At 36.2% G+C, this 17,897-nt stretch overlaps 1 protein-coding gene across 2 annotated transcripts in view; it reads right to left on the reverse strand.

The window, feature by feature from the left end:
• The window catches only part of LOC117174167 (putative uncharacterized protein DDB_G0271606), a 255,406-nt gene extending 237,733 nt beyond the window's left edge, over nt 1–17,673 (reverse strand). For both annotated transcript variants that reach the window (XM_033362995.1, XM_033362994.1), the window contains exons 1-2: nt 16,808–17,673; nt 7,093–7,148 (exon numbers count right to left, since the gene is read on the reverse strand). In XM_033362995.1, the coding sequence (XP_033218886.1) occupies nt 7,093–7,148; nt 16,808–16,913 (162 nt within the window). In that variant the 5' untranslated portion in view covers nt 16,914–17,673. The remainder of the gene's footprint in view (nt 1–7,092; nt 7,149–16,807) is intronic.
• Between the last annotated feature and the right edge of the window lie 224 nt (nt 17,674–17,897).

The raw sequence follows: 17,897 nt of genomic DNA on the forward strand, positions 1-17,897 counted from the left end.
CAAAAAGGGCATAGCAATGGGAGGAATGGTGATGGGAGTAAGGAATGAATGTATAACAGGGAAAGCTAAGAAAGATAGGAAAGGGCAAAAAGGGTAGAAGAGAGAGAGGAAAAAATTCAAAGATTAGGCACTAAATAGGGAGGGCAAAAGGTTGCTGAAGAGCTTGGAGAAGTTGGAATAGTATATCTTAAACGGAAATATAGGAAGAGATGAGAAAGGAGAATATACACGCTCAGGAGGTGAAAGGGAGTAATTGATTATATGATAGTGGATGATGAGGTAAGAGAGAAGGTTAAGAAACTAGAGGTAGGTGATTATACTGATTCGGATCACTTTCCCTTAATAGTGATATTAGAGGGACAAAAAAGCAACATCAATATAAATAAAAGGAGAGCAAATGTGAAAAGTGTAGGAAAAGGGGATTGGTCAAGGGAAGAAAAAGAACAGTTTAGAGAGAAAGTCAGAAATATCAAAATGGGAAAGGGAAATGTGTAAATGTAAATGTAAATAAAGAAAGAAAAAGAAGAAAACGAGTAAACCAAGATATTGAAATAATAGAATGGAAGAAATTTTTTTGGGATTTGCTAGGAGGAGTAGAGAGAAAAGTTATAAAGGAAAGAAAATATGGTAGAGAACGAGATGAAGAAGAGGACATATCAAGGGAAGAAATAGTTAAGGTTTTAGGAATAATAAAGGATGGAAAGGCACCTGGTATAGATGAGATTCCAATTTAAGTATGGAAATATGGAGGGAAGACACTAGAGGAATGGGCATGGATAATGTGTAATAGAGTACGGAGAGGAGAGGGTGGTCAGAATTATGGAAAGAAGGAGTAGTTATACCAATAGTAAAGAAAGGCAAAGGACATGAGGTTAAAGCTTATAAGGAGGTGACGTTGATGCCAACACTGTATAAAGTATATGTAACTATTTTGTCGGAGAGATTGAAGATAGAAGTTGAAGAAAAAAGATCGAGTCACCGAATCAGACAAGGTTTAGAAAAGAAATGGGGGGTAATGGACAACATATATGTTTTGAACTATCTAGTAAATAAGAGAATTAAAAGGGGAAAGGGGGCAATGATAGCAATATTCGTGGGCTTAAAGACGGCGTTTGACTAATTAGACCGAAACGAAATAGAAAAACTTATGGTAAAAAAGGGGATAAGAGAGCGGTTAATAAATCGAGTATCGGAAATTTCTAGAGAGACAAAAACCAGGGTAAAGTTAGGAGATCAAGTAGGAGATAGTTTCTGGTTGGTGAGAGGTGTGAGACAAGGATGTCCTCTGAGCCCACTTTTATTTGATTTATTAATATCAGACTTGGAAGAAGAAATTAGAAGAAAAGGTTGGGGAGGAGTTAGGATAGGGAAGGCAAAGATATATACACTGACATACGCAGATGACATAGTGTTGATGGCAGAGGATGAAGAAGGGATGGTGGGATTAATTACAGGATTAGAAAAATACTTAGATGGGAAAAAGCTGAATGTAAATGTAGAAAAGACAAAGATAATGAGGTTTAGAAAATGAGGGGAAAGGAAGAAAGAATGGACAGGGAGATGGAAGGGAATAAAGTTAGAAGAAGTAAAAGAGTATAAATATTGGGATATATCTTGAAAATGAATGGATATCATACAGCTCATATAAGAGAAAACATAAAACAGCAGCAGGGGTAATGAAACAGATATGAGAAATAGGAAAAAAAAAGGTTAAAAAAATTGAAGAAGGAGAATGCTGTTATTCGATACGCTGGTATGGCCGGTATTAGGTTATGGAGCAGAGATATAGGGATGGAAAGAGAGGAAAGATGTTGAGAATTTACAAGAAAGGTATATAAGGTGGATACTAGGGGCAGATTGGAGGACGCCGGGGTATATGGTGAGAGAAGAAGCACAAAGGGATAAATTAAGTATTACAGCGGGGAAGAGGGCATGGAAATTTGAGACGAAGCTGAGGGAGGGAAAGGGAGGGGAGTTAGCGAGAAAGTGTTTGATGGAGGTAGAAGAGAGGAGAGGGTGGGCGATTGAATTAACGAGATTGGGAAGAAGAGTGGAGGGAGTTCTTTAATGACAGAGAAATAGAAAACGGGACTGGAGTAAACTATAAAGAATTGGAAAAAGGAGAGGGAAAGACAATTAATAGGAAGATGGGGGATGATTGCGATTAAAATACAATAAATGGTATAAGATGATGAAAAAGGAAGGAGTGCCAAAGTATTTAGAAAAGGGATGGGGAGAGAGAAGGTGGACCAGAATAGCAATATTTCGATTGGGAAACGAGGTAAGGGAGGGGGTGTACTGGGAAGAAGAAAACAGAAAGTGTAGAATATGTCAATGGGAGGAGGAAACATGGGAGCATGTACGGGAAGGATGTACGAGAGGAATGGAAGATAAAGGAAGCTGGTAAAAGAACGTGGTTAAGATTCTAGGGGAGGATGGATTAGGAGAAGAATGGATGAAGGAGTTGGTGGGTGCGCTAGAGGAGCGAATCAGAGAGAATGAAAGAATTCACGTGAAAAAAGGCAAATGGAGGTACAAAAAGTGTAAGAAAAAGGTAACGGAAGTCGCTTGGATTAGAAACGTAAAGATTGTAAGTAATTGAAAGGTAAAAGTTAAATAGACTAAGATGCGTTTGCGTTCTCATGTCCTCTCTCTCTCGCTTGCACTCTCGCTTTCGTTCGCTCGCTCACTCGTTTGCTAATAAGACCTGAATTGCGCTATCACAGGAAATAGAGATAATGAACTAGATATAAGACTTTATGTAAATAGTTGTAAATAATTGTATATATGGAAAGGATAAGATTGTAAAAAATATAGCTATACGCGGAAAAATTATATGAAATAGAAGTCCCAGGGGACACATTATGAAAAAAGAAGTCTAAGGTTGCTATATCACAGGAAATACAAATAAGGTTCTAGGTATAAGACTTCATGTAAATAGTTGTAAATAAAATAACCTTAAATAGTAAGGACAAGATTTTATAAAAGCGAGTAGGCGAAAATAAGGTCCCGGAAGCTGGAATTACAACATTGTCATATTGATGTGGGCATTATGCCATAATTTAGTGCTTATTTAGTGCTAATTTATGCTGCAAAAAAAAATTTTGTGTCCGGTAATTTTGGCCAAAAACATGTAGTAATGCTAGCTTCAGCTGAAGCCACAACTCCGGTATGCGAAATTCGGAAACTATTAGTGGCATCAAATCCTCCTTTGCGCAGGAATTTAGTGCTGATTAAGTGCTCTGGATTTATGCCTTTCAAAAAAACCGGGCACTTTTTTTTTACCAAAAACGTGTGGTAATGCTGGCTTCAGGTGACTCTGATATGCGAAACTCGGAAACTATTAGTGGTATCAAGATCTGCCTTGCGGAGGAATTTAGTGCTAATATATTCTGCAAAAATTAAATTTTGTGCCCGGTAATTTTGCCCAAAAACATGTAGTAATACTAGCTTCAGGTAACTCTGGTATGCGAAACTCAGAAACTATTAGTGACATCAAATTCTTCTTTGCGCAGGAATTTAGTGCTAATTAAGTGCTCTGGATTTATGCCTTTCAAAAAAACCGGGCACTTTTTTTTTACCAAAAACGTGTGGTAATGCTGGCTTCAGGTGACTCTGATATGCGAAACTCGGAAACTATTAGTGGTATCAAGATCTGCTTTGCGCAGGAATTTAGTGCTAATATATTCTGCAAAAACTAAATTTTGTGCCCGGTAATTTTGATCAAAAACATGTAGTAATGCTAGCTTCAGGTGACTCTGGTATGCGAAACTCGGAAACTATTAACGGTATCAAGATCTGCGTTGCGCAGGAATTTAGTGCTAATTAAGTGCTTTGGATTTATGCCTTGCAAAAAATCCGGGGACTTTTTTTCCAAAAAACGTATAGTAATGCTGGCTTCAGGTGACTCTGGTATGCGAAACTCGGAAACTATTAGTGGTATCAAGATCTGCTTTGCGCAGGAATTTAGTGCTAATTAAGTGCTAATATATTCTGCAAAAACTAAATTTTGTGCCCGATAATTTTGATCAAACACATGTAGTAATGCTAGCTTCAGGTGACTCTGGTATGCGAAACTCGGAAATTATTAGTGGTATCAAGATCAGCTTTGCGCAGGAATTTAGTGCTAATTAAGTGCTCTGGATTTATGCCTTCCCAAAATTCCGGGCACTTTTTTTTTACCAAAAACGTGTAGTAATGCTGGCTTCAGGTGACTCTGGTACGATATTTTTCCTTCAAAATATTATCTCAGGGGGTTTCGAGGGTGCCCTTTCTATTGCCGGTGTCAGTTTCTTGTTATAATCCCTAGAAGATCCAATATGGTGGCCACAATTTAGGGCTTTAAAAAAGAACAAAGGATCCCGCACAAAATACCAATAAAAAAGCGTGCAGTCGCTTGGAACCAAACTTCGCACATTGATAAAACAAAAGAAGACGGATTGCGCGGAATGCTACTGCGCACTCTGTGTGCATTCTAATGTTCATATTCGCTGTTCACCAAAAAGAGCAACATTATCAAGGTCGATGCAATGTGAGAATGATGGCTGACTATTGCTGGTCTTTGCAAAGAAATCATAATGACCCTACTAGTCATAAACGAAAGTCTCTTCAACGATCGTTTGACATGAAGCGCGAACGTTTCCATAAGAAACCGAGCAATTAGTTCCACCTTTATTGGACATACAATCGTAAGTCTTGCCTTAACTGGCTGGGCAATCGTAAGTCTTGCCTTGACTGGCTGGACGATTCAAAGTTTTGCCTTGACTGGCCGGGCGATACAAAGTCTTGCCTTTATCAGCTGGGCAATTCAAAGTCTTTCCTTGATTGACTGGGCACAATTCAAAGTCTTTCCTTGATTGGCTTGGCAATCTAATGTCTTGCCTTAATTAGCTGGAAAATATTAAGTACTTCCTTGCGTAGTTGGACAATCCCAAGTCTTGCCCTAACTGAATGGGAAATCGTAAGTCTTGCCTTGACTGCCTGGACGATTCGAAGTCTTGCCTTGACTGACTGGGCAATCTAAAGTCTTGCCTTAATTGGCTGTAAAATATTAAGTACTTCCTTGCGTAGCTGGACAATCCCAAGTTTTGCCTTAAATGAATGGGCAATCGTAAGTCTTTCCTTGATTGGCTGGACAATCTTAAGTCTTGCCTCAATTGACTGGAAAATATTAAGTACTTCCTTGCTTAGCTGGACAATCCCAAGTCTTGCCTTAACTGGCTGGGCAATCGTAAGTCTTGCCTTGCCTGGCTGGACAATTCAAAGTCTTGTTTTGACTGGCTGGAAAATATTATGTACTTTCTTGCTTTGCTGGATAATCCCAAGTCCAGCCCTAAGTAGCTGGAAAATATTGAGTTTTGCCTTAGTAAGCTGGAAAACACTAAGTAAATTTACAATATTAAATTAACCATAATAGTAAAATTTGTTTATTTTTTTTAAAGTCCTAACTATTTTCCATATTCGCTCTTCTAGGAGTTATAACAAAAAACTGAGCCAATCGAAAAGGAACCCCCGCAAACCCCTCAGATAACATTTTAAAGGGACAATGGCATACCATCTCGGCGTTAATGGGTTAATACGCTAAATTGAAAAATTTCATTTCAAGGTTAGCCCACTTGTAGTGTGGAATTCAATTATTTCACGAAATGTAAACGACTAAATTCGCTGCTCTCAGGGCTAGGTGGGTTAGCCTGCTTATGATTTGGTAGGGGTGATTTCTGGGTTTAGGTGGACTAGCAGGTACGTGGGTTAACCCACTTGTGGCGTGGAACTTCATTATTCCAAAAAAAATATGCGACTAAACTTATTATTCCCAAAGTCAGGTGGGTTAGCATGCTTGTGGCTTGTTAAGGGTGGTTTCTACCCCTAGCAAAGTTTGGTTCCAAACGACTGTACGCTTTTTTGTTGGTATTTTGTACAGGATCCTTTGTTCTTCTTTAAAACCCTAAATTGTGGCAGCCGTAGTGGATGTTCTAGGGGTTATAATAAAAAAACTGACACTGGCAATAGAAAGAAAACCCCTGAGATAATATTTTGAAGAAAAAATATCGTACCGTCAGCAATAGAGAATGCGTTGTATAAACCTAAACACCTCAGCGTTAATGGGTTAAAACGCTAAAACAAAAAATTTCAAATTACAATATTTTGGTAAAAAATAAAGATATCCTAATACATCCAAGTAGGTTTGAAAGGGGGAGATTAGTACTTTCAAATTCCATATTAGCTTTGTGGCAGACATTTTTCTTGTACAATTAGGTAACCTCAAAAACAGCTAAAAAATGCGTTTTTTCACTTTTAGTTTAGGATATCTTGAAAACCTGACGTGCAGGAGCAATTTTGAGTTCGGATTCAGCGCATCAAAATCCTTCGAAAATGTTTGGTCTGCTTTCTGGCTTTTGACTTTTGTCAAATTTTGTCGGCCTGTGTTATTAAACAAAAATTGAGCGCCTAAAACACATCTACAAACTTTGAAGTGTTTGAAGTTCTGAACGTTCAAATGAACGAGATTTTTTAATGATGACTTTGCAAACCAGGAAAAGTGCAAAAATGTTCGATAATTTATATTGGAAATAAGTTATTATTGATAAAGAATTATAATGCATAATTCAAATTGAAGTTGGAACAATATTTATGAGTAAAATAGAAGTGTCGACAAATATTTTGTTTAGTTGAACGTTTAAAACTTCAGGTACATCAAATATTAAGAATCACTTTTTGCTAGGACGCATGGTTTTGATTTCAATCACAGAAATTACATTAAAAATAAAAAGGAAAAATTTGTACTATAATAATATATTATATTTGGTTTGAAACAATTAAAATTTAGTTCTTATTGCGTAACTACTTAATAATAATTGCAATCATTAGAATAATTATGTATTGAAAATTTATTATTCGGGTGATAAATAAATATACAGTTTCAAGCTTATGTTCATGGTAACTCCTGTGATTGTAACTAAGGTTGTAACTCATTTAAAAGTTTCTCTGACTTAAGTCCGTCGGCCAAGTGGGTACATTTAGCAGTCTGATATTGACAAAGTCTTGTATTCCATTGTTTTCGTAATCTCCCACCTCATATCTGGTAAAACTTACCACCTCGGCAGCGTTGCCAGAACTTTCCCTCATTCCATAGTTTTCCGTGCGCACTCCTAAAAATAAAAAAAACTATAGTCAATAGATGCCTCAAAACAGAGCAGTTTCAAATTGTGTCATTTGCATATTTTTCATTCATTCCATTTTTTACATTTTTCTCGTGTATTTTTGTCAGTAAGAACATTCCATGCATTTGCAATATTTTTTGTAAATTATTAGAAATTGGTGAACTGCGATCTGGTGACGGAATTGTGGGCTAATACAAATAGAGTAGATGGGCAGGAAGAGTTATGGACCATTTTTTCCGTACGATTAGCAAACTTGCGGCTAGACCGCAGAAGGCTGAGATTGATTTCGCTTCTTGTGCTGATTTGTTCATCTTGTTCAGGTGGGCCTGAACTGCAGATGACTTGTACACACGTCATGAAGGAAAGTTCCTAATGAATTGACTCAATCCGGATCTGGCATCAGAATTCCAAAATTCAAAATAGCGGATCCAACATGCTAGATCGAATTCACGTAAAATTGGCCGACTTTCATTAAATTTGCTGTGTTAAAGTTTTTTTCTGTCTCTAAATCCAAGTACGGTATCAGAATTCTAAAATTTAAAATGGCGGAACCAATATGGTGACCAAAAGTTTTTATAAATCTATCGAGTTGGCGGTCTTTGAGAAAATGCAAACTTGGACGTTGAATTCCTATTCAGCGTCCTAAATAACTCCCTTTTACTAATTTTCATCCAAATCTTAGCCTTGAATTCGTATTCAGTAACCGAAATAACCACTTAGTGCCAGTTTTAGTGAAATACATTTAGTAGGACGTACGACATATTTTGGGCCCACAGTGAAGGGTTTAATGTATATCGCAATAGTGTCATCTTACATTGAAAATTGTCAAGATCTACTAACTTCTCAATGACTAATAGCTGGCTTTATTGCGCGCCGACACCATTCGTCAGAGATGAAATTAGGTATATATTTTAATATCAATGAAGAAACGTTAGGCGTACGATAATCAGACTTTGCTTTTATAAACGAATGAATTGTTTAGACATTCCACAACTATGCGTCGCCCGTTTAACTTAAATTCTTGGTTACTTTCAATATTAAATTCCTTATCGGTTTTATTTAGATTCGCGGTACTGACTTTAATATTTGCCGACAGGAAGCTGACGTCATATCTTTCCAAGAATTAAACAAAAACATAAGTCTAGAGTTTCTCAGTCTCTGATTTTATCAAAAAATTCATTGTTTGTACATTCCTTTGATATTCTCAAGAATAAAATTCTCTTTGATGTTTGTCGACATCATGCGCTAGAGAGGCGTCATTTCATATAATGTTAAATGATTCCGGGTAAGCAAAATTTCATTCTAATGCTATTATGGTAGTTCCTGGAATCCTGTTATCTACAGAATTACCATATTTTGTCAAGGTTGAAAGAGTTGACACAGATGAAGAAGGGAAAGATTAATTGAAATAAAATTTAGTAAACGTTTAAAAAAGTATTTTTTAACTCTCATGTTAATTATTTCATCAGATAGTGCAATACTACACAAAAACTTTCTAAACATTTGGTAGAGGGGATAAGCGTCTATAAGGAAGGGGGCAGTTCTTCTCTTTCTTCAGTTTGTTGCCAAATGTCATACTGTGAAGAAGAAAAATAGCAAGAGCTAAAAAGTCATTTAAACGTATTCCTAAAGAATATTCAAGAACGTATTCCTGAAGAATATTCAAGAACTAAAACAAGTGATACAAGTGCGAACAGATTTACAAATTATAACAAGGAAATTTAAAACTGTGAATCTTGAAGATACAAAGCAGTGAAAAAAGAAATGGATTTCTTGATATTAAACAAAACCACTCTCAGTCAAGATCAACATCATCATGTCTCATACTCCTCGAAATCAAATGCTACACGCAACTACGTACAATCTGAACTCGTAATTTACGGAACAAATTATCGTCGGCGCTGAATTTAAAAAAGACGAAAAGCTCGCCTCATCAGTGAAACTGCAGACCAGTCATCCTCGTGTAAGTGTAACCCTGAATCCTGAAGATCAGTATCTTCTGGAACAGAGTGTTGTGCCGTTTCAACGCACAAAAAATGCAATAATTGAAACCATCGCTGAAGGTGTTTGATGTAATGTGAAATCACCGTGTGTGAAAATTATGTAAGTTTAAAGAGTAATGTAATTAAACAACTTATATTTACTAATTCCATGCGATTTGAAAGTCTGTTTCTAGGAATGATTACTTTTCATAATCAGAATGTGTGTGAAGATGTGATTGAGAAATTAGCAGAACTCATACGTGTGAATGGTGCCTTTATACATTAAAATTTCATATATGCTATTAGTAAGAAAATCGGAATACATATAGATTAAGGGTAGGTAGATGTGTAAGTAAAAAGATATGTATGTTTCAAAATCATCAACTTTATCCAGAAAAAACTTAAAATTAATAAAAAAGATACTTATAAACTAGACTTATCTATACAACTATTTTGCTATTCGTCAAAACCTAATCATTTTACAGATAATTTCCACGTTTTTTCAGTACTCTTTACACAAGATAAATGTCTGTTTCTCATTCGACCCAGTTCTTGCACACAAAAACTGCCTGCAATAGCTTTACCTTGATAATCTTTAAACATATACGTCACTGGTTCGATATTCTCAACGTGACTTATAGTAGATATTCCTGTTGCCCAATTCAGTGTGTAGCTTTTCTAAAAAAAACTACTATCTATCCACTTATAATTATCCTGCAAGCTAAACTGCATCTAAACGTTATTCTTTAAGGCACTATTAAATCGATCGCAAATTGATGCTTTCAAATCTATAAATGTCGAGTACAAATTCACCTTATATCGTCTAAGCAGATTTTCAAAATGCGAGTTGTGAAATTCTTTACCTCTATTAACACGTACATTTTTTAGTACGCGTCCTTTGTCAAGTATAGATTCCATGGCTGCAGCTACATCTTCACTCTTTTTGGATTTAACAGGAACAGGCAAGCAAATTTTGAAAATGTATCCATGACAGTTAAGATTTACTTGTATCCTTCGTTTATTGTCTCATATCGCTGTATTTTAACAAGATCAGCTTGCCAGGTAGCTTCTCAACATCCATTTTTGAGTACGTTCAGTCAGTTGTCTACTTGATTGATGATCTCTGACTTTCGATACAATAGTTTTTTAATTGATTCAGCATCAATTTTCACAATTTTAAAAAGTTTATATGTGGAATGTTCCAAAGTTTCAGTCATCATATGTGACGGTCCGCGAAGAAAGGGGCCTTACGCGCCAAAAATCGATTTTTAAGTTTTTACACCAATCGGTGGTTTTTGAGTTGCTCTTTCATTTGCAAAAGTCAGAAATTTTTTAAGTTGATTACTTTTTTTGTTATTAAGCTGCAAATATAGGCATGATAAACGTAGTCGGAGACCGAACGAGAGGTTTACGAAATCCAGCCCCACTACTTACCGCTACAGCTGTTATGCGCTGTGTCCGTGAGCACCACTGGCTCGCGCTTAAAGATGTAGTGGTAAGTGGTGGTGGTGCTTTTCGTTGACGCCTCGTCCACTACTAAAATTCCTGCTTATGGACTCGGCTACGATCACCCGTACTGTAAAGTTCAGCTTTGGCGCGTAAGGTCCCTTTCTCCGCGGACGGCCACATTTTATTATTAACTACTTTAGTTCGCAAAGCAGCTATAATGTCGTAGATAGTCTAAAGTTCACGTTGTATCAAATTTTGTATCATATTCAGATTTACAGCATCAAGCTACTCTTTAGCTTCAGCTTTTCGTAGTTTTTCAATAATTGATATAATTTCATTTGTGAGACTTGTATTTCCAGCTGCTTGAGATGATAGCGGTAAGCGTAATAGACCTACCAAATAATTCGTGACCTCCCAGTAAACGTAATCCATCCGACTTCCCTCTCTAGAAATCATGTGTTGCGGGATCATACCTTCGCCTGATATGGAATTGCGGCTTTTACTTCGTCTATCTATATATCTTGGTTTATCTAGTTTATAATTTTTTTTATAAGCTATTGTTTTAATGATAATTTGTCTATAATTGTCAAATTCAATGTCAGTTATGTAGGCCTCTTTGGGAACTTTTTAAAATAAAAGTTTAAGCAAGGCTTTACTTTTAAGAAAATTAAAATTACCATGAATATAGGTCTGACTAAAACTTATGCTTTAGTTTCATTTCATCTTTTTTAAATACCACTAGCAAATTAATATTATTGCGTGCAAGATGTTTAGGAATATGGGAATGTCTGACTCAGGTCAAAAGAGTCAACATCCTTGCCTAACCATTGAGAAGAATGCTCTTGTATTATCTTGTTTGTTACAAGCCACATCATCATATACAATTACTGAATTTGGTTTTTCTTCACTTGGTATTATAACCAATTCATACTTATTGAAAGGTCAGTACTCAACGCCATCTACTGATTGAAGGGTTTTGCCAAAAATTCCTACTTTCGTTGTTTTAGAGATTTTGAGTAGACATAAATATTTTTAAATCTTAGTCCATTTTGATGTATCATTAGAACCAGCAAAGCATTTGTCTTTCCACAGTTATAAAGTCCACAACCATTGCTTTTTACCAAAAACACTTTTCTCAATTCTGGTTTTGAACAAGCGAATCAAAATTCTGGATAGGTTAGTTTGAAAGGTTGTGCTTCAAACTGCATATCACATCTCTTACATAGATATGATCGTTCGCATTATCATAACAACTTTTTGAATTTTGTTACAAAATCGAAAATTCAAATTTTTGTCGCACAAAAATGATGTATTATTACATTCTCATCATAATGAAAAGGCATTAGTGTTCTGTGAAAACTGTCTATTGCTAAATAATCTGAATAAATGTATTATTAGTTTGATACAGAAGTGTTAAACATAATATAAAAAAGTTAACATTTTGGACAAAATCGAGTGCGAAGCACGAGATACGTGATGAGAATGTGTTCGTTAAAGCCGAAGAAGCCTTAACAAAGGAGAATTCACAATCACCAAATTACAGTTGTCGATGTTCGGTTCGTTAACCTTAATAGGTCTGTGCTGAAATGTGCGGCAAATACAAAGACCGAGCGCAAAGAGCGAGACAAATGCAGCATCGAGTGCGAAGCGCGAGAACCAACAGTCGCGCTCAAACTTGCGAACGAAGCTAGCCGCGCTAGCTCATAACTCATAACATGAGCAACAGATACCTCATTTTTCTGAACTCATATTTAAAAAATATATATTTTATATGTACCTGAAGTTCCGAACGTTCAAATCAACGAAATGAAAAAAAAAAAATATTTTTTTTTCTGAAATTAGAATAGCGGAATTAGTTCAGCTAAGCATAAAAATGAGTATTATACGAAAAAATCACAAAAAAAAATTTTTTACGGGCAAAACACCCTAAAATGTAATGCAGATAGGGGCAACACAGAATATGCCGAACGACCGTCTTTATACACTTTTTTATCCAAAAAAAGATAAGTGTTAATTTACCATGTCGCAAAACAAGTTTTTTCAGTGGGGCAAGCGCCGCCGGAAAGAAAATGTAAAACGACCCCTTGAGTATCAAAATCAGAAAATCGTCAAAATGAACGCCTTCATACAGTTTTTTTCAAGTTAAAAATACTTTTAATTTACCTTGTTATAGAACAAGATTTTTCAGTGGGGTAAGGGCCACCGGAAAGAAAATTTAAAACCACTCCCAGTGTATCAAAATCAGAAAATCGTCAAAATGAACGCCTTTATACAGTCTTTTTTCGTGTTAAAAATACTTTTAATTTACCTTGTTATAGAACAAGTTTTTTCAGTGGGGTAAGAGCCGCCGGAAAGAAAATGTAAAACCACCCTTAGTGTATCAAAATCAGAAAATCGTCGAAATGACCGTTTTTATACAGTTTGTTCTTCGAATTAAAAATACATTCAATTCACCTTGTTATAAAACAAGTTTTTCCAGTAGGGTGAAAGCCGCCGGAAAGAAAATGTAAAACGACCCCTTGAGTATCAAAATCAGAAAATCGTCAAAATGAACGCCTTCATACAGTTTTTTTCAAGTTAAAAATACTTTTAATTTACCTTGTTATAGAACAAGTTTTTTCAGGGGGGCAAGAGTCGCCGGAAAGAATATTTAAAACCACCCCTAGCGTAACAAAGTCAGAAAATCGTCGAAAAGAACGCCTTTATACAGTTTTTTTTAGTTAAAAACACTTTTAACTTGACTTGTTATAGAACAAGTTTTTTCAGTGGGGTAACAGCCACCGGAAAGAATATTTAAAACCACCCCCATTGTATAAACATGAGAAAATCGTCAAAATGAATGCCTTTCTACAGTCTTTTTTCGTATTAAAAATACTTTTAATTCACCTTGTTATAGAAAAAGTTTTTGCAGTGGGGTAAGAGCCGCCGGAAAGAAAATGTAAAACCACCCCTAGTATATCAAAATCAGAATATCGTCGAACTGACCGCCTTTATACAGTTTTTTATCGAGATGAAAATACTTTCAATTTACCTTGTTGTAGAAAAAGTTTTTTCAGTGGCGTAAAATCCGCCGGAAAGAATATTTAAAACCACCCCTAGTGCATCAAAATCAGAATATCGTCGAAAAGACCGCCTTTATAGTGTTTTTTTTTCAAGCAAAAATTCTTTTAATTTACCTTGTTATAGAACTAGTTTTTTCAGTGGGGTAAGAGCCGCCGGAAAGAATACGTAAAACCACCCCTAGTGTATCAAAATCATAAAATCGTAACAATGAACGCCTTTATACAGTTTTTTTCGGTTTAAAAATACGGTTAATTTACCTTGTTATAGAACAAGTTTTTTCAGGGGTGTAAGAGCCGCCGGAAAGAATATGTAAAACCACTCCTAGTGTATCAAAATCAGAATATCGTCGAAATGACCGCCTTTATACAGTTTTTTAGCGAGATAAAAATACTTTCAATTTACCTAATTATATAACAAGTTTTTTCAGTGGCGTAAGAGCCGCCGGAAAGAATATTTAAAACCACCGCTAGCGGAACAAAGTCAGAAAATCGTCGAAAAGACCGCCTTTATACAGTTTTTTATCGAGACAAAAATACTTTCAATTTACCTAGTTATAGAACAAGTTTTTCCAATCGCGTGAGAGCCACCGGAAAGAATATTTAAAACCACCCCTAGCGTATCAAAATCAGAAAATCGCCGAAAAGACCGCCTTTATACAGTTTTTTTTCAAGTGAAAAATACTTTTAATTTACCTTGCTATAGAACCAGCTTTTTCAGTGGGGTAAGAGCCTTCGAAAAGAATAATGAAAACCACCCCTAGTGTATCAAAATCAGAATATCGTCGAAATGACCGCCTTTATACAGTAGTTTATCCACATAAAAATACTTTTAATATAGCTTGTTATAGAACAAGTTTTTTCAGTGGGGTAAGAGCCGCCGGAAAGAAAATGTAAAACCACCCCAAGTGTATCAAAATCAGAAAATCGTCGAAAAGACCGCCTATATACAGTTTATTTTTAAGTTTAAAATACTTTTAATTTACCTTGTTATAGAACAACTTTCTTCAGGGGGGTAAGAGCCACCGGAAAGAAATTTTAAAACCACCGCTAGTGTATCAAAATCAGAGAATAGTCAAAATGAACTCCTTTATACAGTTTTTTTTCAAGTGAAAAATACTTTTAATTTCCCTTGTTATAGAACAGTTTTTCCAGTGGGGTAAGAGCCGCCGGAAACAAAATGTAAAACGACCCCTAGAGTATCAAAATCAGAAAATCGTAAAAATGAACGCATTTATACATTTTTTTCAGGTTAAAAATACTTTTAATTTACCTTGTTATAAAACAAGTTTTTTCAGTGGGGTAAGAGCGGCCGGAAAGAAAATGTAAAACCACCCCTAATGTATCAAAATCAGAAAACCGTCAAAATGAACGCCTTTATACAGTTTTTTATTGAGTTATAATTACTTTTAATTTACCGTGTTATAAAACAAGGTTTTTTCAGTGGGGTAAGAGCCACCGGAAAGAAAATGTAAAACCACACCTAGTGTATCAAAATCAAAAGATCGTAACAATGAATGGCCATTTTGCTAGTTTGTTTCCCAGACTAAAGCCGTGGAAAAATGTTATTTCTGTGACCAGTCACAGAGGTGCCTTCTAGTCCGACAACACGTTGTTCGAAAAGGGTAAGTATTTTGATCAAAATTATTTCTGTGAACAGCCACAGGGGTGTCTTCTAGTCCCCCTCCCCATGAGATGTTGAAGAAAAGTTATAAAAATTTCAATTCCATGAATTCCTTGGATTTCGTGAATACCACGAATTCTTTAAAGACGTAAATTATTTCTGTGACCAGTGACAGGGGTGCCTTCCCGCCCTTATGTGGCGTTGGAATAAGGTAGGGAAGCAACCTTACATTATTTCTGTGACCAGTCACAAGGGTACGTACCCGTCCCCACGTGGCGTTGGAAAAAGGGTAGGGGTGCGAACTTAAATTATTTCTTTGACCAGTCATAAGGGCGCTTACCTGCCCCCACGAGATGTTGAAAAAGGGGTAGGGGTGCGACCTTTCATTATTTCTGCGACCAGTCACAGGGGTGCCTACCTGCCCTTACGAGGCATTGGAATAGGAGTAGGCGTGCGATCTTACATTATTTCTGCTAATAGACACATGGATGCATTTCCGCCCCTACGAGACGTCAATAGTAATTCTCGAGTCGAAAATCGACGATAAAGTGTGATTTATACATAGAACGTTTCGTTCAACGCGTCAAAAGCCAAAAACTATCAAAATAACTCCTCAATTACATGGCCTTACTCTAAAATGTGTAAAAGTCCCTTTCATATGCTTAAAATATGCTTTATAATAATAAATATGTTTTATAATCAGCGCATCAACATACATCAGTATACGATTACAAAAAAATGTAAAAAAAAGAAAAAGGAAAAAAGCCGGCAACATGCAATGTTGCCGGCACCAGCAGGGTAGTCACAACGTTCCTTAAATTGCATAATTCCTTGAATGCCATGATTTCATTGACTTGCAAGAATTCCATGAATTCATTGAATTGCAATAATTCCTTGAATTGCAATAATTCCTTGAATTTAATGAATTCCCTGAATTTCATGAATTCCACGAATTCCATGAATATGCGCGCTCTGCCGCTATCTTGCTAGAAATATACTTTCTAAAAAACCGGAAAAAAAAATTGTCGGTACCGGTAATTTTTTTACCGGTATCGACAGTGTATACACTTCGTTTTGAAAAACCGGCATGTTTGTTCATTTATATTGGAATTCACTTATTATTGAAACAGAATTATAATGCATACTTTAAAATGCAGTTGAAAGAATATTGATGGATTAAATAAAAATGGAGAAAAATATTTCGTTCATTTGAACGTTCGGAACTTCAGCTACATAAAATATGTATACAGGAGTCACTAATGTGCATGCCAGAGATATCCGCGTTCTCCCATCACTGACATCTTGAGAGAAAAGGGTCATATTTGAGGTTAAGTATCGTAAAATACACTGAAATATTTCCAATATTTTGTATACACTTTTAGTTTATGCAATTCTCATTCTAATTGTTTATTGCAATCATAGGTCCGTCTTGTAGATTCGGCTAGTTATTTCGCCCGTCAGGGCGAAATAACGTATTCTCCTCCTCATTATGCCAGACGTGTCGATCGATTTAGCTACTCCGCAAAAAATTACCTTTTTTTATGAACCGGCAAAAACTCGGATATCTTCGTTTCTCCCGCGTAATCCAGATTTTAAGGAGACAGCCTATCCAGAACTCTATTGTAGTTTTTGTCTTCATCAACAAGGAATTTCACTTTACTTCAGAACTAACACTTTGAACTTTATTTTACGCATCCAATTCACCTCCATTACTCATTTATCATTTTTAATCGTGTGTTTCATAACAAAGAAAAAAATCACTGCGCGCACGTTAGTTCTATCGTTTTAGCCTGCAATTTCTTTCATTGGACCATTAATATGCTGCGCGTGCCTAAAAATTGGATAAGTGACATGCAGGTAAATACACATAGGGCATCATGGAAAGATAGACAGTTGCCAGCAACTGTATTTTATTACTTTCTATGTCACTGAAAGTCTTATTCGCTTTGACAATAAATGCTACCGAAAAAGACTTTTGCAATAGACAAATAGCGTCTCATAAAATAGAATGTTCTTCAGTAGCAATGCAACATCTTTGATTCTGATTTTCACTGCTCGGATAACGAATAAGTACACCCTGATCAGAAAAAGTATAATTTTTCAAAATGCCACGCCACGAATGCACACACTTGCTCAACCTTTGGTAGCCAGCATCAGTCAGTCGTTTAAAACTCCCGTCGTATCATCTTCACAAAGTAATGAAACCGTCCTACAGATCACGATCCAATCGAGATTAAGTTAGATTATTAAAACTGATATATTCCACGACGAGAAAGTAAATTGCAACCAATAGTCAATAAAAGGTGACTTTCTTTCGGTAGCCACTTTAGAAAATGTCTTCCGCTCGTAACTTTAAATTTGAACCTTCCATAAGGCCACATGCATGGACATAGGAAACAAGGGACTAGGCATGCCATTGCGGGGGTGATCCAATGAGGGGGAGGTCCGCCACCTTTTGATGTCCCGCGACAAATATGGCAGCGCCCACATGTTTATATTTCCATGCACAGTTTGTCGGCAAAAATGCTCATGCGCATAATCAAATGTCACATCGTAAGATGGCGGCTCTCCCCGCTCATGGAATTCTCCCCGCTCGCCTAAGTTATGATGGCATGCCTAGTCC

Source organism: Belonocnema kinseyi, chromosome 6 (genome assembly GCF_010883055.1).
Source record: "Belonocnema kinseyi isolate 2016_QV_RU_SX_M_011 chromosome 6, B_treatae_v1, whole genome shotgun sequence".
Lineage (NCBI taxonomy): Eukaryota > Metazoa > Arthropoda > Insecta > Hymenoptera > Cynipidae > Belonocnema > Belonocnema kinseyi.